At 49.9% G+C, this 23997-nt stretch overlaps 6 protein-coding genes across 6 annotated transcripts; 3 read left to right on the top strand and 3 right to left on the bottom strand.

Annotated features, from left to right (window-relative positions):
- Nucleotides 1-1375: 1375 nt before the first annotated feature.
- VFPPC_14372 (ribosomal protein L32e) lies at nucleotides 1376-2275 on the bottom strand (the record flags this gene model as incomplete). Its single annotated transcript, XM_018292141.2, has 4 exons — nucleotides 1376-1484; nucleotides 1572-1693; nucleotides 1886-2010; nucleotides 2236-2275. The coding sequence occupies 4 exons, from the start codon at nucleotides 2273-2275 to the stop codon at nucleotides 1376-1378; spliced, it is 396 nt and encodes a 131-aa protein (XP_018143814.2).
- A 449-nt stretch (nucleotides 2276-2724) lies between these two features.
- VFPPC_08246 (30S ribosomal protein S9) lies at nucleotides 2725-3594 on the top strand (the record flags this gene model as incomplete). Its single annotated transcript, XM_018286987.1, has 3 exons — nucleotides 2725-2796; nucleotides 2906-2977; nucleotides 3304-3594. 3 exons carry the CDS (start codon nucleotides 2725-2727, stop codon nucleotides 3592-3594), a joined length of 435 nt encoding a protein of 144 aa, XP_018143813.1.
- Nucleotides 3595-4741: 1147 nt separating this feature from the next.
- Nucleotides 4742-6331, bottom strand: VFPPC_14371 (AAR2 domain-containing protein; the record flags this gene model as incomplete). The annotated part of the gene is made up of 1 exon (XM_018292140.1): nucleotides 4742-6331. The coding sequence occupies one exon, from the start codon at nucleotides 6329-6331 to the stop codon at nucleotides 4742-4744; it is 1590 nt and encodes a 529-aa protein (XP_018143812.1).
- Nucleotides 6332-14905: 8574 nt separating this feature from the next.
- On the bottom strand, nucleotides 14906-16477 carry VFPPC_08244 (transcriptional regulator; the record flags this gene model as incomplete). The annotated part of the gene is made up of 4 exons (XM_018286985.1): nucleotides 14906-14934; nucleotides 14998-15333; nucleotides 15458-15638; nucleotides 15893-16477. 4 exons carry the CDS (start codon nucleotides 16475-16477, stop codon nucleotides 14906-14908), a joined length of 1131 nt encoding a protein of 376 aa, XP_018143810.1.
- An 896-nt stretch (nucleotides 16478-17373) lies between these two features.
- Nucleotides 17374-17568, top strand: VFPPC_08243 (hypothetical protein; the record flags this gene model as incomplete). Its single annotated transcript, XM_018286984.2, has 1 exon — nucleotides 17374-17568. One exon carries the CDS (start codon nucleotides 17374-17376, stop codon nucleotides 17566-17568), a length of 195 nt encoding a protein of 64 aa, XP_018143809.2.
- A 3311-nt stretch (nucleotides 17569-20879) lies between these two features.
- VFPPC_17836 (hypothetical protein) lies at nucleotides 20880-21320 on the top strand (the record flags this gene model as incomplete). Its single annotated transcript, XM_022429514.1, has 1 exon — nucleotides 20880-21320. The coding sequence occupies one exon, from the start codon at nucleotides 20880-20882 to the stop codon at nucleotides 21318-21320; it is 441 nt and encodes a 146-aa protein (XP_022285432.1).
- Between the last annotated feature and the right edge of the window lie 2677 nt (nucleotides 21321-23997).

Genomic DNA, 23997 nt, shown 5'->3' with positions numbered 1-23997 from the left:
GGATGTGCCTGCTGGGCAATTTTCGAACTTGGTGCTTTCAGCTTCGCTGGCACTTTCATCCTATTTTTCTTCTTTCCTGGATTTTGTGCTGCTTTGACTGGTTTTCTGCCTCGGGATATCAAGGAAGACTTAACATGCTGATATGAGATACTCACAAATGTACGTATTTACAAGAACCAACCACAGAGGATTATGTTGTGCAGAGCAACTGGCTCTCTGCTTTCACTCGCTCTCTTTTCTTATACCTTCTTTTGTCTTTGAGGATGATTGATTGTTGTCCTTCTCTTTCTTCTCTGAATGGTCAGGTCTGATGCTATGCATTCCACTCTTCTAGAGTCCTTGGCCGGAGAGTCAAATCTAGATTATGAGAGACTTGTGTACTCTCCTGGCTCTATTCATTTTTTGTTACGTGTTTTCTTCTTTGTTCTCTTCGATTATTGGATGGGAATCAGCAAGAAGGGGCTAGAAGAGTTGGGCATGCCCAGCCAGGAGCGTCATCAATTAACCTGTCGAGACGTGAAGGCAAGCGGCAGTCACGGAAAGCGGAGGACAGCATTTTGGTTCATATGCAGGTCGCAGGATTGTACAATACTGTATAGTGTATACTGCATAAGTGCAGCAGGGCTGTGAATTTAAGCAATTGCCATATTTTTTTTTATCTTGATGTGTTTAAAGAAGGGGCGGGTAGTACCAGTCTTGCGTGCATGTAATCGAACGGTTTCAAGGCAAATGACCGAATGCGAAAACACTCCGTATTGACATGCAAACTGCTGTTATTGTCGGTTATGATATAATGCCTGGGTGGATGGAGAGTTGCTCCTGTGGTGCAAGTCCAAGCGGCCAGAGACAGAGCAACAGTGCAGCTTCTTAGAATTCTTGGTAGCCTTAGCGTCACCTCGTTTTACATTTCGTTGAAGCACCGTTATCTCCATGTTCGACACGTCTCTGCTACGAGATGAAGATGCACTGCACCAATTACAAGTCACAAGAGCTCAATCACAAGCCGGGCAGCTCACCAACTCACAAACCACACGTTTGTTGTTTCATCCAAGGGTCATGTATTGCGTTTTCTTTATGTTTCTTTTCCCACTAGCAAATCTCGAAAATACAAATCGCCAGCATACTCAGGGAAAAAGAAACAAGAAAATTCCAAGGTCCATGCTGCTTTCCACCGCACGCCGACGTCGAGCCGCTACAATTCTTTCGTAAAAACACCAAAAAAATGTCAAGGCAGAAGCAAGGAGGAGGGGGGGCTCGACGTAATTTTTCTTTTGGATAAAATAACGCAAAGACTCAATAATAAAAACCCCAGTCCGATGCAACCCGTGAAAGCAGCCCCAGAGCCGAATTTGTTTTTCCCCCAAAAATCCCCAATTTACACCTCGGTCGTGACCTTTGCCTTGGCGTTTGTGACCTTGACTCCTAATTGCTTGGCACGGGCGATGATGTCAATTCGCTTTCGGGAGGAGACGGCGCTGGCGATCCTGTTGGGGGGAGGTTAGTTTACGTTCTTTATGAGTTGGGTTCGAGGAAATGGGTCTGGGAGTGTGTGAGAGGATTCATAGACGTACTCAGCGGCGTAAGATCGGTTGTGCATCATCAAAAGCTCGACATCCTTGACGTTGTTGACGAGGAAAGACTTGTGGCCAGAGGGCATCATGTAACGGGTCTTCTTGTTGGTTCTGAAACCAATCTATAATTGCGTTGTCAGCACTTTTGCTTCTGGGCAGATTCGAGATTCCGCTTGCATTGTCATTCAATTCAACCAGTGCGGCGTCAGAGTGCAAGGAACATTAGAAGGACACGGTTCCTCCAACAAATATTCCATACATCCATCTTCGTGCGGGTTGAAGAATGCAATTTGGCGGCGGGAGATTTAACGTACGGAAGGCATGGTCATGGTTCCACGGAAGCGTCTTCGGACACGGTTGTCAATACCCTTGGGCTTGCGCCAGCTGGCGGCAAGGCACTTGAACCGGTCACTTTGGTGACGGTTGAAGCGCGCAGTGCCTAATTATCACCAAGTCAGCATTTCTGCGTCTGTTGAAACATCTCCAAGCTTGCCAATCCGTCTTCGAAACAGCCCAAATGCTCGCAACAACTCGATCTTTGAACATCTCATCTGTTCCTTTGGTATCAAGACGTTCGAATCGTTCGAGTCGTGGAGCAAAGGGTCATGGTGGAAGACGAGGGGTCGGTTTGGCAAAAAGATGTTTGTTTCGTCATTGTACGTACGCTTCTTCACGATGGGGACGTGCTTCTTGGCGGAAACCATCTTGATATAATGTTAGTATGATGACTATTCTGTAAATTGTTGAAGTATATCGGGGATATATTGCCTTACCTTGACGGCGGTTACTCCTGGTCTGATGGGCTGTAAAAGTTGGCCGGCGTGATGTTCACTCGAGGCGAAATTTTGGCGGATGCCACAATCAACCGCTAAGTCGAAGGGTTTAGGGCTATCAGTCACGTGGGACTCGCTTTTTTTTCTTTGAGCCACAGTGAGAGGGATGCCAACAGGAGGAAGCATGGGCAAACCCACCAAAAAAATTCCAGCCTTTGGTCCCCCACCCAAAAACGGACTAGCGTCTCTCGAGGGCACAAACCCTCTCTATGCGAAAAATTCCGTGAGGGTGAGCGAGACTGGCAAGCAACTCCATCACGTCCCGCTTGTTCGATCATTTGCACCGCTCACTTTGCAACACCCAAGACAAATCAGCAATCATGTCTTCGACGACACAGAGCGTGCAATGCTTCGGCAAGAAGAAGACGGCTACTGCCGTCGCCCACTGCAAGGTTCGTTGGAGGAACAATCCCGGTCTCGAGACTCTTCGACATAAACCTCTTCTCGAATCAAATGAAAACAACGAATGGCCTCGACTGACATGCTGTTATTTTGATATAGGCTGGCCGTGGTCTGGTTAAGGTCAACGGTCGTCCCCTGAGCTTGGTTCAGCCCGAGATCTTGCGCTTCAAGGTACGATTGAGATACAAAGTCGAAGAGAAACACGCCGGAGGTCCTTTCTGTTGTCCTTGAAACGAACCTTTCGAACTATCACGCCCACGTTACCTCATGCCTGCTTTGCACGTTGACATTGTTGGGACAAATATGGATGCAGAGCTGCGAATAGCCTTGCCGAAATTTGTGATGGAATGCACTGCAAATTGTCATATGCTGAGTTGGCATGGGGTTCATGGGCCGGTACTCGAACTTTAGTTTCTGGACATGACAGGATCTTCCACGCTGCGTGGCTTCACAACTTCCCCTGTGTTATCCCGGTCTGCTAACACAGTACTTAACAGGTCTACGAGCCCCTCCTCGTTGTCGGCCTCGACAAGTTCGCCAACGTCGATATCCGCGTCCGCGTCTCTGGCGGTGGTCACACCTCCCAGGTCTACGCCATCCGTCAGGCTATCGCCAAGTCCCTGATCGCCTACTACCAGAAGTACGTCGACGAGCACTCCAAGAACATGCTCAAGCAGGCCCTCGTCCAGTTCGACCGTACCCTGCTTGTTGCCGACAACCGCCGCTGCGAGCCCAAGAAGTTCGGTGGTCCCGGTGCCAGAGCCCGCTTCCAGAAGTCTTACCGATAAACGCATCACACGACAAAAATGCAAAGTCTTGTTTTATTTTTCATCGGTTAGCAGGGAACGGGGGACAAAAAGGTTTCTTGTCTTGTTGGTTCGGTGCGCGGCAGCATGCGAGCCAAGTAATTTCGGTTTTCGTCGTGTGCTTGCTACTGGTGCCGATCTGGCTTGACGGGGCTTTTTTGAGGTAGGAGAGGAGGAGGGGATGAGGCGATTTATGGAAATATGGAAAGCGACGGAGAGGAGCGATGTGTTGGGTGTGGACACACAAAATGGATCGGAGTCTCATATTCCCTGGCACGGGGATAGGTTTCCCATTGGCATTTGCATGGACTTGCTTTGGACGGATTGTAAAAGGGTCTGACAGGCAAATGAAATCTTCAACGTTCACGATTACAGATTCAGCGTGCATGTGATGTTGTGTAGATTTGGTGTGGTCGTGCACACAGTTTCGTGTAGAGACCTCTTCCAGCACATGTGCGCCTAATTCTGTCTGGATAATCAGCGAGCGTGTACATGCCATTGATATACATTGCAATGTGGGATGTTAGTTGTGCCTCGCAGTGCGGGAACGAACTTGTGTTTTGCTTCCTGGCGATGAACACAACAGAGTTAGAGGATGCACTCACGGACGCAGGGCAAGTTTGATACCAATTATGATGACTGTATTAAGTGTACCATCTGTATACGACTGACAAAATATCATTAGCCGCTTTGAGTACCTATTCCCGAATCCACCACGTTCGGGTTCAAAACAGTTCGTGACACAATTGTCCGATACACCAAGAACGCCAAAGGGACTGATCTGATAGTATACATGAGTCCAATATTTCGACCAGTGGCTTCTCGTAGGACATCACTCAACCCCAGTATGCCCGTCGAAGAAAACTTGCAAAAGAAAAGAAAATAAAAGAGAAAAGAACGAAAAGGGGGCAAATTTGCAGTTGCCTGTCCCGTCCAGTATATACGCCGTGGTATCCATCCCAAAGAACATAAACCATTTGTACGCCGTGTATGAAAACAGAGCATCGCTCAACTAGTCCGGCTCCTGTGCCTCCGCCTCTCTAGAATGTCATGTTTTCGTAAATGCCTTCCAATGGAAAGGGGTTTATTTACTTTGGGGTATCAAGATCTTCCTTGTCGATGCAGTCGTCTAGTCCAACCACGAAATCAAGCCACGCTGGCGGCCATTCTCATCGAATTCGACAATTTCTGGTGCCCATTCACCACGCTCATCTTCAGCCTCCAGGTCGGTAAGCTCCAGTTCAATTTCCTCGCCATCTTCCATCATAACCATACCTCTACGGACGTAGTCGTCGGTCAGATCCCATCCCAAGTCGGTCAGCACGGCCTCAACTCTTGAGAAGGCGGTGCCGACGGCAAGGTGAATTGGTTCAATGAGGTTTTCGTCACTTTGGAGGAACTCCTCCATACGTCGTTTGTATATAATGAGACCGATGCGCAGTTCTCGGCACTTAGCTTCAGAGTTGTCAAGAATCGAGGTCTCCATCCATTCACTGGTATAAGTGATTTGTGCCGCTACAGTGTGCCACATGGCAGCCACAAGGAAGGGTTTCCTCTGTACAAGAAGATGAGCTTTGATGATAAGCTTGAGCAGCATGAACCACCATTGCTCCAGGCAAGCATCCGTCCCAATGTGTATGCCTACAATAAAAGAGAACTGAAGCTCCCCTATCAAGTCATCATACATCAGACCGCTATTTGGATCTTCGATTTGAGACATGAGGTAGGTAGTCGGGTCGATGGCCTGCTGTGAGCGCTCGGCTCCCAGTGAAAGGAGAGAGAACAGCCTTGTAGTCCTTTCAAAGGTAAAGTGCAGCTCTCGTTGTTGGAGATTCTTGTTGGGCACAGCTCGCTCCAGCTCCAGCTCGGGGGAAAAGTGAAGGGCGCCGTGTGCGCGATCAAGCGTGTGAACAAACCATCCGCCAACCTGGGGTCCTGCAATGCGGTTCAAGACCCTTGAATTAATGTGAGTTGTCAGTTGTTGCCAGATGCTGCGGTTGGTCTCGATCTTGGACGCAGAGAGTTCACCTCTGGTTTCATTTGTCGCCGAAGGGTCTGAGTAGGGAACGAGTTGAGCGTGAATAGTTGGCATGCTCTCGACATGGTTGCGACATTCTGACCGAGTAGCGTCGGTCAAAACCTCGTTGTACTTGTCCCATTGCACAACATGAACATGATGATGAGATTCTGAGGTCAGAATCCAAACTCCCGAACGAGCAGCCACGCCGCTTGGGTGGGCAACCCAAAAGAAATGAGGTCCAACGGGGACATCTCTCACTCCAACGAAATTCTGAGCCGTGAAAGAAAGAGAGTCGTATGCAACGGTGAAGATCTCAGGGAGATCAAGAATCACGGCGACGTCGCCTCCACCCATTTCGTGATCTTGGCAATCCAACAAGGGGCTTTTTGGTCTGGCGGATGAGCTTTGGCTGTTGGCAGACCGATTTCTCTGATGTCCGCTTAGCTGATAAGCGTTTTCAGAAGCGGGCTCTGGCTCCAAAGGAGGAGGACCTTCGTCATCGCTATTGGCGTCAAGATGCTCTGAAATGCGAGGGGATGAGTCGGGTCCCAAGACACGTAGAGTTCCAAGAGGGTGACTGCCTAGCACATGAACAGATTCATGAGACTTGGTAGAGCGTGCGCCTGCTGATTTGGTTGAGTTGGATTTTCGAATGCCTCGCGTTATTGAAGGAGAAAGCGGCGGCCCTCTGGCGTCCATGGTGTGAAACTTTGGTTCCGTTCGGATGAATAAATATAGCAGAGCAAATGGTGGCAAAATGGAATGTAGATCGTTTCTGTACTGGGCAGCAAGGGCTGACTGCTAATCCGGCCGCCGTGCCGAATGTTCTTCAATGTGCCAATTTGCTGTGTCACAGCTTCCGGTATCTTGCACCTCGATCAAGCATGCGGACCTGCTGTTTGTTAATTTGAGTGTTTCTCAAAGGTGAGCAATTGACCGGGAGAGGATGTTCCTGATTCCCGGCCGATAAGAGTGAGAGAGAGAGAGTACGTCTGGTGATAAAAAAAAAAAAAACAAAGACAACAGCAACAGAGTGATCAAAGTGGTCTGCTTCTGGTGGCTCTTTGCGGGGCACTTTTCTGGTGGTTGACCTCAACTTCCAACTTCTCAGTTCAAGTGTATGTGCACTCAACTGACTGACTTGACCTGCTCGTTGCTTGACTTCAATTGTTCTCTGCTCTGCACACAGACACAGAGGATTGAATTAAGTATCGCTGCCCGTCCCCAGGTCGTGACCGGCCCTACTATCTAGGCACCTTAGAAGGGATGAATTTGCAAAGTGGTGCTTGAGAAATGGGCGGGGGAATTTGGTGAGTCTTTGTTTTGAAGAAGCGAAAACTTATTTTACGGCATTTCCGCGCTATTAGACGGTTAAATTCACGCCGCGTGATGGGTAACTGCTAGGCGTGCTCGCATCTTCTTACTATCATCGAAAAAGGAATTGGTCAGAATAATAGACCTTGAGCATCATAATGAGTCTACGTGGAGTGACGGAATCATAGAGTGGGATGCATCTGAATCTGAATCTGGATCTGGATCTGGACCGCCTCTCTCACTATCCTGGAGATTCAGTAACAAGTAAGAAACCTTGAAGCTAGTTGAGTCAACTCAACATCCATCGCCAAATTACGTACATTGCATGAGTCACGGTTGAGTGGCATGCAGATGCAAAACCTCGTGAGCCATCGTCACCACATGCTGCCCTTTGCACATGCAATTTACACCAGACATCACTCACTGCATTGCTGATGCATGTTTGGTGCCTGGCGTTTTTTGAACGACGCTTGGCCGGTCTTGGCCATCCATGTGAACATGTGAATGATTCTTAGGGACGTGGTGCGGTTGGCAAACCTTAATTTCCATTTGATCTCATGCATATTGACAATGTATATTGACAAAGCTGCCATCATGGTTCCAGATGACGTCTGACTTTTGCTTCCCATTTTTGTGATTGGTTAGGATAAACCCAACTTTTCAGGCACCCTTGTGTCTAAATTATCAAAATGAGTTCTGTCAAGATGGCATTATGCTACATTTTCCCATTTTGTACAGTACATTCATTGCCCTCCACTCTTCTAGCTGGTAAACTTTGGGAGACTGATCCTAATTAGACCTGGCTAGAACACCAAAGAATTTCTTGCACGCGAAGAGCCACTTTGTTTACGTGTTGACACGTGTCTTAGTCGCGTAGGACCGGACTGTTCTCGCGAATCTTAATAGAATTTCCACACCATCCATTGGCAGGAACCGTGACCTCTCCGGAGGCGTTGTGTTCTTATATTGTGTGATGAGCTATGTTTGGTATTTGTACATGTGTGCTCAGTGGCGGAAACATGAATCACTCATCGATTTCGTTATCGGGACAGAAATAAAGAAGAAAAAGAAGAAAAAGAAAAGAAACGCCAAAAGCATAAATAAGTACCTGAGCTTGGCATTCTTAGTGAAACCTTATTCCAAAAAACAGGACGTGGTCATGCGGCAACGTCAGGCGGCTTCAACCCTTTCACCTCAATTACGTCAAGGCTAACTCCAGCCACTTCAAAAGAAGAAGAAAAAAGATGGGGCTCTGATGAAAGGATAGTTTCTCTAAGCTTTCAGTGATGCAACATTCCTCTTCCGATGCTATCCATTTATGTTGCTGTCGTGAAACAGAGCACAGGTGGCTGGCGGTACAATGGATCCCTATTCCTGAATTGACGCTCTGAAAAACCTTGTATGGCGAGGTTATCGTGATCACGCTGGAGATACTTGGCGATACAAACAATGACCTTGTTACTGAATGGGGTGTACATAAGTTGACATTTGATGGGACTTGGGGGCGTGTGAGACGAAGAGGTTTGATGGTCACATCTGAGCTTGACTCAAGCAGGGCGAGCAGACTGAACGAGCAGAAAGGACGAACAGACACTTCGGTTTAATGTTGTACAGCATTGACCGCGTTTGGACTGTTGCGAACCAATGTCAATTTCTTTTGAGGCCGGGACGGAGTCATGCCCTCTGGATGAGACACGCCAACAAATTCATTGACGGTATAAAAAAGAGATGCAAGGTTACCTCCAACGGGTCGTTCGTCCGATATGCTTTGATTGCATCCACAGTGCATATATGTATGGGTGCTTGAGCTGACGAAGTCGGCAAGTCCTGCACAGCATGCATGGGCGACAGGCTGACAGGCTATGCTGACTGATGCACTAGACGCAACATTGAAGTCATCGGTGTCTCTGCGTCTCTTTGTCTAAACATGGTGGTTGACAGCCTGCATGAATTGTACATGAAATGTAACGAGAACAGAGCAGTCGATGGTGGTGACCATGAGGCAAGCAACGGTGCCTCATATCCTCCTGTGGCTCGTACATGTACCTGTCAGCGTATACGTTGCCGGTTGCGAGAGTCAGCAAATACCTCTAGCATGGTAGAGTACTTGTCCACATATATAAGTGTACCCAGATACTTCTTTTGTTTGCAAAGGAGGCAAAGTGACACAAGTCATATATCATCATTCGTTAATTTAGCATAGCCCTGTCGGGAGCTAGAGATGCGGTGTCTTTTTGTCGAACTCGGCCGAGCAGGGACAGGGTTGCAGAAAGGGAATTAAAAAAAGAACTAAAAAACAAAAAAAACCAGACGAACGGGGCATAGCTTGGCCAGTTCCAGATTTCGATGCGGGTGCTACAGCATCTAACGAACGAAGGAGCAAACAAAACGTGTCATGGCTTGGCTGGTGTTGTGTCGAGTCAAGATGGCCATCTGCAAGTGCGTGGTCGTCCCAACATTGAAGTTGGGGCCAAGCGACAGAAGACCACAGGGTGCAGACCAAGGTGCAGACTTGGAGGCTGACGTGACATGTCAAGTTCAATGGCAGGAGCGACATGAAGCTAGCAGGGGCGAGGGAACCAACAGTCTGGGAAGGGTTGGGTGGGGGGCTAGGGGACAGATGTGGAGGCAGTTTGCATTGACCGGACCTGACTAATGTCTGGTTGACAAAATTGTATGCTGGATCAATTGATTGATGGGTTCAGTCCGCTCGGGGATCTGGAGGGGCGTGCGAACCCTCCTTTACCACAGAGCTGGGACACCAGGGCCCAGCAACATTGAAATGAAATAAATGATCAATGATGCCTGACCATGTGGTCTCGTCAACTACCTAGTACCTAGTACCTAGGGTCTCCAGGGCCTCCACGCCGCCCGAGCGCTCTTCTGCCATTGATTCTACTTGCACCCAAGCGCCCGTCCAGTCCAGGTCAACTGGTCTCAATTGGTGTCTGTGCTTAACCACCAGTTTCCTGACTTACATGTCAGGATCAAATGCCAGAACAGATTGACCGACATGTACATGTATACCACCAGTGCATCAGTCCAGGCGGTTGCGGCTGCTACAGGCTCCAGTGCTGCGAGTCTGGTGGTCAAACGGTCGTCGTGCTGCATGTGGCACTGGGTGTCTGACAGTTCAAATGTTACCTGCTGGTAGCTGCCACCAGCCCGCCACAGCAGACAGAAACGATGGGTGGCACTGGCAGCACTCGGACATTCCAGCCATGCCACATGCGGTGAGGGCCAACTGGGTCGCCCGCCAACAACGGCGCTCAACATTGAGCTCATAACGTCTTCAAGCGCCTTGCGGTTCACCGATCATGAACTGCCTCACTCGCAGCGGAAGGTGAAGCAATGCAGTCCCAACCACATGCGCACCCAATTATATCGATTGACCAGACATGGGACACTGTATACTTGATGCAACCAGATTGTGTGCTGCATAAGTATGCGAATGCTATTGATGTGATGTCAGCGGGCCGAGCATACTGTGACGGTTTCGGCCATGTTCAATGTGCGATTTTGACAGTGGCTGGTGCCACCCCCGATTCAATGTTGCTCGCAAATTCAATTCGAATGCATCATGGCTTCCCTTCATCTCGTATCGCCTATGTCCCCTTTTACTGTATTCTTCTCTGGCCCTATTGCAGCTTTTGTACCGCAGCGACAGTGTCTGGCCACAACGTGGCTCTTGCGCATGTGCAAAGAACTTGACCACCCCGCCTGGGCAAGCTGAGGAATGTCTGGTCATGTTCAATGTGAACATTGAGGCCGCATCCCATCACATCACATCACATCACATTGCCCACCACCAAAACTTCAGATGGCCTCTATGATGGAATCAACGCCGAGCCTCAAATTAACTGGCCGGTCTGCAATGCCCGTGCTTACTGTTGGGTGCCACCCGCGATATCCGCGCCAGACGGACAAGGACCTTCAATTCATCAAGTCCGTATTTCAACACTCAGAAGGCGGTGAGCATTTTATCCTTTTCAGGTTGACGTCATTCTCCGTTCTCGTCCGTTATCCAATTTTTTTTTTTTTTCAATTGCTGCAATGCTGCCTGGTCTCCTTGTCTTTCTGTCTGTCAAGCCTTTTGAGGGTGAGCCACGAAAACATATGGACATTGCCTCCACCCAGAAGTTCGAACTTGGCCAGCATATAACCTCGTTTGCATTCTATTCATTGTGCAAATGAAATGGCTCGACATGTTTCAACTCTTTTTACCATACATACACTGGGCTCTAAATCCTTCTTTCATGTCTGGTTGCTCTGAAATCTCGCCACACCCGTCAGCAAACACCAGCCCGCCACGGATGGCAGCGCATGCACGGTCATGGCAAAGCCATCCTCCACCATCCACGTGTATTGCGGTAATGCGAGCTGCTAAGAAAATTATAGTATGGGATGTGGCCATATAGTATATTGGCACAAACACACCAGTGTCCCTAGTTATACACTAGACACAGCCTCGCACAAGCCTCAATTCACATTCATCTAAAAAGTCGCCAATTTAGATGCCGCCCCCGGCCGTTTCGCCAAGTGGTCCCCAGCTTTTTCTTTCCCGTCTGGCGTCAAACGATTCAACCGGCACGGGCGCCTTTTTAGTTTCCATGTCCATGGTGCTAAACTAACACCAGACCAGACCAAGACCAGTCTGGTTGACCTTGGTTACTTAAGTAGTTAGTTCCCATGCTGGCTCGCCCGACACCGACACAAGATGAACCACGTCGGTTGCTAGATCCGAAGTTGCACACGCCCCCTCCTTTGGCATTTGGTGCTAAAATAAAGAGCAGATGCAGCCAAAAAAGATGAGGCTATGTTGTGGGGGAAGCGCCTGGCTTGGCTTGGTTTTTGTTCAACCTTGAATGTTGTCTTGGCTGTGGTATCTGGGATGAATTGACGTCAAGTTGGGGTTAGGATATGAACCAACGCGACGCCTATTATAATACCAGCTGCTGCTCTGAGTGTCTTTAGTTTGGTGAGACTTGCTATTAAATTAGACACATATATTGAAAAAAATCAATAATTACGGGAGAAATGCATCGAGTTTCTCAGGTAATGGTACAGACGTATTTACCTGGTTGCCTGGTGCATCCCTTCACTCGCTTCCCTCTTGTCTCTTCACCGCTGGCAGCGCACGTTGCAGTCAGCGACCATTGTCCAGTGCGTTGCTTAGGTGCCTAAGACTCCAATACTCCCAGCCATGTCTGCATCTCCACGTGCCCGTTACAATATATTTACTGATGACGTTTCTGGATCTTTCCTTTCTTCTTTTGTGCAATCTACCTGGGCATGTGCAGATGAATGGCCCGAGCTTGGTTTGGCTGGTTGGGCACCCGGTCATTAATCCTCCATCAATGCCCTTGCACACTGCACCAGAACATTGAAATCCATTGACTTGAAACTCCAAACTACGTAAGTAGAAGCTGCCTGACCTTGCTTCCTGCTGTTTTTAGACACACGGGCGGTTCGCGATGCGATCAACGTGACGACTTGTTCGTTCCGTACAACACCACGTACATGGCAGTACTCTCTGCAGGTATTTGCATACACCCAACTCGAACTCAAATGGCTAGCCCGCGTTCACCATGCCATTGTCTATTCCTCTGATACACGCACACTATATACCATTCAAGTAAACTGACCCCTCCCCCCATGCCCTCTTCCACCTATTCGGTGCTAGCATCGATATTGAAGACAAATCGGGAGCATCCACAAGACCGTTGGAGGTATAGCCTCGTTACACAACGTGGTGCTAGTGTCCGCCTTGTTCCAAATCCATCCCGCCAAGATGAGTGTTGGGAGCCCAGGTTTTTGGGCTCTTTCAACCGAAAAGGGTACCTGCTTAAGTACCTAGTAGTAAGGCTCTGGAGTCGATGATGCTCTACATATGTCTGGTGCACCTACGGAGCACATGTCAATTAACTGCGGTCTCCCCGTGGCCTGAGGTGGGTATCAGTACTAAGAAAGTAATAACAATACTGTAATAATACTGTATTATTTAATTGATCACGCGCGTAATCTCCAGACGGGTTCGTGTATGCAGTCGGGCGTCATGACTGGGGTATCTTACTTACCGCCACATATATTGATGTAACTATACTCCATACCTCGAATAATTCTCGCTGCTTAACATTGGAAGCAATTAAAGTCCAAAGCTCCATCAGCATCCGACATCACCGCCGTATATGTGTGCCACGGGACAGACGACCAATCATGTCTGGTACCTCACAAGCAGTTGGTTGGATACCAGGTACACCAGCCTCAATAAGTACCAAGGTACGGAGTATGTTGTATGTTGTGCATGCTTGCATGTGTATCACCTTCTGCTCAAGCTGCTTACCACACCACACTGTACCATACTATGTCTAGCTGCATTGGTCGTTAGTCAGGTCCATTTGATGCCATGTTGTCCCAAGGCGGTGAACAGTGAACCTGGACATTGGGAGTCATCCATCAGTACCCAAGTACTTACATATGTAAGTAATCGCCGTGGCTTTGCTGCCACGTGCTAGAGAACCATCGCCGCGGAACCAGTCTAGACAGACAGTCCAGACTTGATCTGGACGCCATCTGGCCACAACTCACTCTCATATAGGTATATGAAGAAATTGGCAATGGTCAGCTGCCAAGGACCCGAGGGTGCCTTGAAACTCTAACAAACAAGGTCAACACAAGTGGACACCGTCACAATCTGCACCCGGAATAAAACTTGGAAACAGTTAAGTCATTTCATTCTCTCTGCTGTTTGTTTAAAAACGTATATTGTTACGTTACGCCATTGACTTGTTAACAAGAAAAGTATGGTCTGGTCTTATCCGCTCGTCGGATCCATTTATGCCAAAAAGCCACCAAACAGGTGGCATGGATCCGACGTGATTCCCGCGCCTGTATTGCAATTGTAGTAGCAGATACATGTGGACAGACTGCCGCTGTCTCCTTTTCTTTTCAATGTCCTTCTCCTTTCGTTTCTTGAACTGCCACATCCATGAGCGTCAACGGCACCAAGTATCGGTCTAAGAACCGGGTATCTCGCCATCATCCTTCCATTTCTGCTACAGAGTCTTGTCGGCACGCATCATCTCATCTTCTGATAAAGACTCTTTTGCTGGATTGCCTTGCGGCATCAAAGGCTTCCTCTTCACAAATAGAAGGGTTTACCTCGTCACTCCATCTTTCGTATCCTAACATCCCTAGTGCGCCAGGTAATCAAATCGACCACCGAACTCTCCTGAAACAATGCCGTCTGCCTCCAATGCACCAGAAAACAAATGCAAAAAGTCAACACAGCCACCCTCCAGCCCTTTCCGCCCAGTCGTATCCCCAGGGAAGTTGATCGTGAAAACTAAAACGGATCGCGTAAAAAAGAAAAAGACAAGAAAAGACAAGAAAAAAAAAGGAAAAGAGGAAAGCCAATCAAAGTGAACAAGCCAAAACAATACGTGTCAAGTGGGCATAATAGTAACGTCGGGAGGGAAACAAACGATTGGGGATAAACGGAAAGGAAAATCATTAAAAAAAAAAAAAAGAAGAAGGAAAACAAGATTTGAAAGGGGTAAACTCCAACCATGGGAGAAGGCGACACGTCCAAGAGACGAAATTAACAGTGCGATCCCATGGGTGTGCCATGAGAGCACCATGGCCCCAATCAAAACATACAACAGTCGACGGTCTTGCTGAGGGTATATCCGACTTGTCCGCCATTTTCTTCAAAGATTCTGAACGCCGCGAGCTGCCCCATTGCCAATTATTGAGCTAGCAACTACTGAAGCCGCTAGAGCTATGACGGGGTCCCAAAGAAAAAGAAAAAGAATACCGTGACGACGGGATATAGAAAAAATAGGTGGTTCATACAGTGAGGCCCAGTATTGTACAAGTCGTGATTCGTTCTGTTGACACTCCAGTGCAGCTACTCTTCACGAAACTGCCACTTGCCTTGGCTCAAAACGAACCTATTTCCTAGTGACTGGGAGGCTGGCCACCATTGGCTGACAATGTACGTTAGTGATTGCTCCATGTTACCATTTTCATCGCCGTGATTCACAACTTACATTGGCTGTACATGTTCTGTCCTGGCTGCCCGTACGGAGAGTGAGGCTGGTAACTGGGATACATGTGACTAGCACCATAATCTGGTAGCGGCTGCTGCGGAACACCTCCTGAAGGAGGAGCAGGGTACTGATTAGGCTGGTAACCAATGGGTGGAAGTTGCACAGGGCGAGAGCCTGGATAAGTCGAGGTCGGAGGAACATCAGGTCCTTGATCCGGTCCACCATTCTGGGCCTGTGCAGCAGCAACAGCGGCGCGTTGTCGTTCTTCGTCAGCCTTGCGCTGGGCCTCTTCTTCCTTCTTTCTTTGCTTCCATTCCTTGCGGATCTCCTTAAATTCTAAGGTGCTCGGTTAGCATGTAAGCCAATCCAATTTATAGCCATCTAGGATCATCAAGGTGCGGGTGCAACGATTTCCGTGTGAAGGGAGTGGTAGAGTGGGCATTGTGCTAGGCAGACATACCTTCAGGGGTTCGTTTCTGTCCGTGAGATTGCATCGTGACGTGGGCGTTCAAGTGATTCAATGTACCATAGGCTTTTTCGCAGCCATTCCACCCACACTTGTACATGCGTTCAATTTCTTCATAGCGTCGCCTGGGGCGCTTGTGCTGCTGCGCTCCGGGAATGGGGACAAAGGAGTAAACCTGGTTGTCCAGTCATGTCAGTCATGTTGTCCATTTGCTATGAACAGAAGAGGTCAAGTTTGCAGTGGGGGTTGGTTTAGGCTTTCGCTCCGTTCCACTGTGAACTAGAGGGAAGAACTAGAGTTGAACTCTATCTTCAGTGACGACACGATCCCAGCCACCAGACTCTTTGCCAAATGTGACTAGTCGTCCTGGCAGAGAAAACGTCCCTCTGAAGAGAGGAGAGCAGGTTGGTGTTCCATCTCTAAACTCACCTGGTTTGGTCTTTGCTGTGCTTGTTGAGAGGCCTGAGACTGAGCATATACAGGGTGTCCAGGTGTCAAAGGTGCACCATGCTGACCGTAACCTGTCCAGTCGGGACGTGGCTGCGCGTACATGCCGCCGCTTGCATGCGAGTAACTGTGTGTTATGTCTGGATTCGCTCCGTAAGGAGAGTGCTGGGCGCCGTATGGATAAGTTGGGCTAGGAGCCGCAATATTCGGGTCTATAGGTACTCCGGTGTCAGAATGAACGGTGTGGGCTTGATGGCTTCGCCCATCCTGCTGGGTGAAAGACGGACTGTTCTGTTGTTGCGCCATACCTCCGCTGGTGGTGTTGCCTGCTGGATGGTATGAACGCTGGAGATGCTCCTGGTAGGATCCTGACCGCGCGGATGGGGGATACACGCCGTACTCTGAGGTAGGAGTCGCCGAGGTCGGGTAGCTAACTTCTTGCTTGATGGGATACTGCGCAGCGGACGCGTGGTCTGCGGTCGAACCTTCAGAATGGTTGTCGCCGAAGCTGCTGGGGTAGGGCGAGGGCAAACCTGTCTGCGAGTACTCGTGGGCAGGTCGGTCCATAGAGGTACGAGTGGTCGAGGATAAAGTCCAGTTGCCGAATGACACAAAGAAAGTCGAATGAAGCGCAATTAATCAACCAAAGACGTGTCCAAGGTGAAAGAGAGCAACCAGCGCGTGAGAAGGCTTTTAGCGAGTCGAAGCGACGTATAAACGCAGAGAGGCAGGTTGGTCAAGTTGGTCAGGTTCTAGTCGTCCAAGAACTGACAGGGACTGTTCGAGTTTGGTCGTCCGGCACAAAGATAAGAAGAAGCGATGCTCGTCGCAAGTGTACGACAAAAGAGAGGGGAGCTGGGAGTAATGCGATCCCTGCGAAGACGGATATCTGGCGTATGTATTTGTATTTGTGTTTGCCAAGTAGTGGGTTCAATGTTTGATGACGGGTTCCTGGTGGCCGGCGATATGGCTGTATTAGAAGTGCGTACTAGTACTGGTACTTGTGAATGGTTCCCGTTCTAGAGGCCAGATGCAGGTTTATAGTCGAGTCTAATTCCCAGAAAGTTGATGACACCAGGAACTAGACCGAATACTGTGAGGCGGATCTTTCGCTGGGGACGGGACACAAAAGATGTTTGCGCTCACCCACGATCAGAGGTAAAGTCGAGGGGCTAAGAAGGCTTCGGACCAGATTGCGGAGCGCGACACTAATATAGTGCAGTATCGATTGTGGACTCTGCCGAGCGCCCAACTCCAAGTGAGCTTAGCGCCTGACTCGAGATGGGACCTGCTGGGGACCTGCTGGGACCTGCTGGGACTTTGCTGGGACTGGAAAAAGACAGAGAAGAGGAGGGACATGGAAGGGGGGGAGGGGAGGGAGGGGGGAGGGGGGTGGGCGCAGGAGCCTCCAATCTGGTCTGGTCCAATCTGGTCTGGTCCAATCTGGTCTGGTGTCTTCGGCGATGAGCTCTGACCGAACCAGAGTCAGTCAAGGTGGAAGAAAGCCCGAGGTTGAGTCGAGAGAAGGCACAACTGCGAAATTTCGCAATTCGATTGACCAGAACCAGGCCCAATTAGTCACCAAACTAGAAGGCACAGGCAAATGCAGACAGGATGCAACAACCTCCAGGCTTGGCTTCACGTCTACCAAGGTCTAGGTACTGTACCTAGGTAGGTCCAGCTCACTCGCTCGCAATATCGTGTCAGCGGGTGGATATGTCTGGTCTGTTCAAGGTTCTGGTTTGATCTCGCTCACAGTTCGCGTCTGGCCAGTTGGTGTCTGGTCTGGTTTGTTCCAAGGCGAGAGCGCCAAACCGTAAGACGACAAATTGATTCCTGTGCAGGCGAGGTGAGGGCCAAAGAAAATTTATACGGTCCCTTTGGCAATGCGCAAAACCGGTACAGTAACGGGGTAGTTATTTCAGTAATAATGAATAAAACGGGCGGAGCAATTGGGCGTGGCTCTGAGCTCTTTCGTGCTGTGCTGTGCTGTGCTGTACTTGTACAGAGTACCAGACCAGGCTGTTTGACGGATCAATGATTAATGATTTGATGTGGTGGGCCGACCGGCCACTGAGCTGCGGCGAATTGTCGCCAGCGGCAGGCGGACCTGGCAAACCTGGCTGTCGCCAAAATCGACATGCAAGAACGTGGAAATCTTTGTCGTTGCCTGGGGCAAATACGACAGGATGGGACTGGAAAACAAAGGGCTGCCTGGGGTCGATCCTGGTACATCCAGACTGCTCAGAGTTGCGACAGAAATTGGTCAATGGACAAGACAGGCAGGCAGGCTGGGAGTCTGGCAGGTTGAGGGAAAGATGGATCAATTGATGGAATGGGCACCAAAGCTTGGTGGCACTGGGGAAAAGGCGGTCGGTCAACATGAAATGAGAGGTGAGATGAGAGTGAGATGACGGACCGACAGACTGGCAGGCAAGCAGGCAGGCAGGCAGGCAGGCACAGCAGTGCGAAACTGGAAACCACGATGAGCATGGCAACCCTCACCAGACAGCACGACGACAGATGTGGGGCTTTACCAGACACAAAATCAAGTACGGAGTACTGTTTGGCATTCACCATCAGGAGAAGAGCTATCAAGGAAAGAGACCCAGCGATTCGGAACCGACAAGCTGGAGTCTGGGCCGAACGATTGAGTTCTCCTCCCGTGGGATTTTCCATTTACCTCTGATATCCGTTGCAAAAATACGTCAAGTTGGTTACTCCGTGAATCGCCCAAGATGAAAGCAGCGGTATGGGAGGACTGGGGAGGGGGTGTGTGGATGTGAAAATCGGGTTATTTCCGTCGTAGCGTGAACACCGCAGAGAAGCGAAGATGCAAATGGCCCTTGATGGCGATCCGGCGAGCTGGAGGAGAAGCACGAGGACCAAGAATGAGAGAGGCTGTCTCGATATGGTCTGGTTGGACTGAAGCACCACACTGCATGCTCTACTCCGTGCGATAACACGAATCCGCAAGATTTTGCCTCGTCTGACATGATGTTCTCTATATTAGATAGACTATGTTTACTAGACTTTATTCATGTCGCAACGATTCTGTTGGCGAAAAAGCACAAAGCTCATCACAAAAGATCTCAGCCCTGATTGGCACAACTGTGAATTGCGAGCACCAGACTGTGGCACACCAAGCACGAGCAAATGCTTCAATGACTCAGTACTCCAACAATGACATCAGCCAGAAGGAGAAGAAAAAAACAAAAGCAAGAAATGCAGGGAGGCCGAAGGACATAGACAGCCCGAAAAAAAAAAAGAAAAAATGGGAAAATGGCTCTAACACACGTAAAAAAATAAAATAAATAAAAAGCATATTCACTCTGTGGAAATCACCAATTATTATGATCAAGACATACCTGACATCGATTGCAACTTGACTTTTCTTCGAGACGGCGACTCCGATGATGCGATGGGGGTGAGGTGAGATGGATGGGTCCTATGTCATCAATTGAATGACATGGACGCGGCGACCAGTTCACACCAGACAGGACAGCGCAGCTCCCACAGGGAGGCAATAGGCGAGGCACATTGAGAATATGGGGCAGAGCCTTAAGAGCACTGAAGGTTGGGGCTTTTGGGAATGCTGTATTTCACAGCACCCAAAGACCTGCACCAGACCACACCAGACAGCATCCACCATCCACCAATGGCAAGGGGTGGCTACAGTGAACCAAAGGGGTGAGCGACCAAGGAGTGTGGTGGGGCTACTGGGGCCCAGAGAAAACCCTCAGAGTGTCCGCTCATGTTCAACGCTGAACGCTGATTCCTGGGAGAAATATCACTGATGACTTTTTGTGCTCCCTGTGGCTCCGTGTGGCTCCCTGCTCAGCGACATGGAGCCAGGCTGGGCGGGTCAGGATTTGACGACCAGCCCCTGCACCCCTGTAACCATTTTGCCATTCATCCTTTGGTGCAGCACCTCACCAGACTGCTGGCATCTGGGACTGCCAACATTGAACGGCGAGTGGTCTCTGGTCAATCCAATTTGACCCAATGCCAGTTGACGTCTTGTGTCTGTGGCCATCAACATTGAAGTGCTCTGACGGGCCTCCCCACCCCGCCAGCCTCAGCAGGCAGGGTCCGAAAGAAATGGTGGCGGAGGGGGGCGTCCACAATGCTTCAGACGCATTTGCAAATTGTTCAACATCGTCCTCATCCTTGGGTCGATTTCGACTGGACGCAGGGTGTTGCTACATCTTGTCTCTGGCTCCGCAGCTCGTTCTCTTTACGACGATGGTGCCGGAATTGTGGCAATTCCCAAACCTGCCGAGTGGTGTCCGTTGTGGCCACCCTTCATCCGTGACTTTGACTGCTTTGCCTGCCCGGAGTCGGCGACCCGTTTGCCAGGGACAGGAGTTGAGGAAATTCACCATGGTCCTGCAAGCATGCCACCTCTTAAAAGAGTAACTGAGGCGAATTGATGTTGCTGGCTCAAACTGACATCCGATTCTCACCTCCTTGCTTCCTTGTTGCAGCACTACCTCTGATCCCTACACTTCTTTGAATACCAGGACTTCAGACAAAAATGAGTTAGCCACGGAAATCAGAAGAGGTGTCACTTCCCATAATCCCCCCTCCTGAAAAAAAAAAAGAATATATTTCAGGTCCCGTGGTATGTACTCAAGTCGCAATGCTACTGTGATTGAACATGACGCTGAAGAATCTTGTTGCGTTTTTTATGATGCCATGTCGTATCTTGCGCATGGCACGGGACTTCCTCTCCCAATGTCCGTCGGAGCCGATTGCCCCGCGACCAGGGTTTTCCGCCGCCGTGTTCGCTCCGACAGAGTTGGGAGCTGAAATTTGAGAAAAGTCTGGTTCTTCACCACTGAAGTGGATTCTCGCTCAGCGTGCCTCGGAGGATACCCAGGATGCCCAAGTATTTGCGGCGAGAAGTAAGTCATGCTCCCCAGGCTTGTAACGCGCTTTATTGGGGGGGCAGTACTCCGTAAGAAGGATGGAATGCACTCAACAGATACGCACTTTCCTCACCAGCCTCCCGTCGAACGATGTGGCTTCTCAGGCGCAAGTGGACGGAAGTTTCGCCGCGTCCCTTTTTGAAACTTCTGTTGTAGGCATGATAAGAAAAATCAGTAGCCACCTCAACTCTGCCATCTCCACACTGCTTCAGCACGTTTACCCTGGCGGCCATGTTTGGACATGGAACTCTTCATTCAACGCATTGCGCTCCAATCAAAACCGCAGTGGCTGGTTCCACCACAAAAGGATAACTGCAACAGAACAGGTGCGTGGAGAGGGAGGGTACGAGGCTGACTTCCACTGGCTGTGGACATCCTTGCGCGTTCGGACGAGGGTGTGCAGGCAAAACGGGGTGTTCGTCGGGGGAAACACAGGGTTTAATGGGAGGTCACCTTTCCTCCTCCACGTCAAATGTTGAATTCATCGTCGGAGCAAATGCCCATAATGGCGAATTTATTCGACCAGGCATTGGACCGTGGGGGTGCGTGGGCAAATTGATATTTTCTCCATGTGTCATGATGACTTGCCATGCATGGTGTTCAACGTTTCCTGTCCAAGGTGGGCAATGGCCATGACCATTGTTGTCGTCGCCTTGGACGCAAGGCAGCTCATTGTCGGCTTCGCTCTGCGAGGACGCTTCGTGATGATCATTTTAGGGAGATGGCTGCTAACGGAAATAGAAAAGAGGGGAGCTGGCTCTTGTCAAGATCAGCCAGGGGTGGCTTGCCTTTCTTCCCCAGGATTCCAACGAGTTAGAGTGAACCCAAGAGAAAGCCGTCAGCGAAGATGTCTACTAGAGAAATCGGAGCATGGCGCCATGATCGCCCGTGGCCGTGGCCGTGGTCATGGGCACGTTTTTGTCCGTTGTTAGGGCCCAGCTCGTTGGTTCACACGCTCGCGCTAGCCTGCGTTACACAGCCGTGAGCCTCTTGATCACCTCCTCTGGGCTGTGAAGGGGGGCTTCAACAACAGACCTGGAGGTAGCACGAAACTTTATGGGGCCATCGGCTTTGCTTAGCCTCTGAAAAGGCTAGTCAAGTACGGTTCCTGGATCAGGATTGTGGAGGTGGGCGAAGGAGCCAGTTTTCATTTGTGTGGTGCGTGATGCAGCTTGAGCTGTAGCAAGACAAGCCAGTAGAAGGAAATGGAAATAGGCGAGAAGGAGAGTCTTCATGAGCGAAATTTGTGGCTGTTCCCCGTGCACTGGCCTGCAGAATAATGTTTCTCGATTCGAACCCCTCAGGTCAGCCAGGTATCCAACGACACAAGTTGGGCCGAGTCTGCTGAGACACTCGATGAGGAACGCAGAAGTGGGCACGCGAAAATCTGGTGGCCGAATTTGAACGTGCGCAATGTTCAACGTTGGCAATTGGCGAATCGGTCAAGGGCAGGTGGGCACCCTTCTGACCTCTGCTGCGCAGTTGCGGTTGTTGTTACTATGGCTGTTGCTGTTGGTGTTGCTGCCTTTCAACATTGAACCCTGGTGCCTCCAGTCGAAGTCAACCAGACTGGCTGGACATGGACCTCTCAATGTTCTTTGCGTGTGTTTGGCCAGCCTGTTCGTGCAATGCCTGTGTTATATGGAGTCAATCTTTATTTACGATGAATTATTATGATTTGTTCGTACTTTTTGGCAAGACCGGCAGACTGTCTGGGAGAGATCAGATTTCAATGTTGTGCTGTCCCGCATGTCGTCGCGTACTCCGGTAATGATCGTCGCCGGATGCATCTGGCAAGACAAAAGTCGCTCTCCATATCCAGCCACCTTCAAGCCCTCAACGGCTCTCTGTTATGAGCCACCAGACGACGGTGTTCTCACTTTCAGGTTGTTGTCAAATTCTGTTCCTCGGGCAGCCAAGAGCTTCTGTTTCTGGCAGACGTTCTGACATTGGTGCAGGGCACGCAGTCGCCACGGCGTCGATGTGCATGAAGCATCCAGATGTCGACTGGTCCCTCCACTCTCCACCCTCCACACGGCGTTCTGCTCCGTAAGGACCATGGCATGGCAAGGCATGGCATGGCATGGGACCTTCGTTGATTGGGACCCAGTGAGGCGTGCAGAACTGCAAGCAAGGATCAGCTACTTTTAGCAAGACCCGAAACCAGCGGGCTTTTCTGTTGTCCACCGCCTCCAACACGTCCATGTCTGGTCCACGTCTGGTCCACGCCTAGCGTGTTGGACGGTTGGACGGGTATCAGAAGAACAGACGAAAGATTGGTGTGCTTTAGCTTGCAGAGCCAAAACACGACTAGGAAATTTAAGATGTCGGGAGTCATCCGGATCTCGTTGACCCGCAGGCGCCTTTTACTACAAGTCGCCAGTGTCACTGTCAGTGTCAGTGTCGGTGGTGACATGCAATCATGTGTCTCTGTGGGTGGTGTCTGGTGTCTGGCGTCTGGTACTGGTGGGCATGTTTGTGTGTGTGCGTGTGCGGCAAGAAGCTGTCACCTCTTTCCCTTCCTTCTCTCCCTCTCGCGCTCGCTCACATCCTCTTCTCTTTCAATTTCCCTGGGCTGCCCAATGTTTGGCGGCAAACAAGGGCATGCATCTCCGCAACAGCAGCTCCATGTCCAGACAGACATGACAGACATGGAGTGACCAGCTGATCTTATCGGGTCAGCAAACGGCCATGTTGGGCTATTTCTCCATGTTGATGGTTGCGGGCCGTGGAAGACCAGTCAACCAGTGTCGCTCCCCAATGAGTCCATGTCCAGCTTACCAGGGATAACCAGGGAGGCTGCCGAAAACATACAAGTTGGACAAATGATAATTTGCAAAGTTGTCAGATGGCCAGGTGAAATTCCCATATCCACCGAGCCCTCCGTGACTTTTGTCCGCGATATCTAGGTGTCCGCACGTCCGCACAGCACCGCAAGACAATAATAATTCTTGGCTGAACCACATCAAGCCACAGTTTCCAGGGTCAAGGTTCCTCTTCATCAGCCCCCTCCCAAATGCCTGGAATATCCACATGAGATCCCTGTTCTATTGCAAGCAACCCCCGTCACCATCGTCAGCACCTGCTCAAGGTGCAGGTGCGTGCTCCATACTCTTCCTTTATCCAACATGTCTGGATAAAGAACAGCCGTGGTTG

Source organism: Pochonia chlamydosporia, chromosome 4, assembly GCF_001653235.2.
Source record: "Pochonia chlamydosporia 170 chromosome 4, whole genome shotgun sequence".
Classification (NCBI taxonomy): domain Eukaryota; kingdom Fungi; phylum Ascomycota; class Sordariomycetes; order Hypocreales; family Clavicipitaceae; genus Pochonia; species Pochonia chlamydosporia.
The sequence above is the reverse complement of the archived record's forward strand: the minus strand, read 5'-3'. Positions and strand labels throughout refer to the sequence as shown.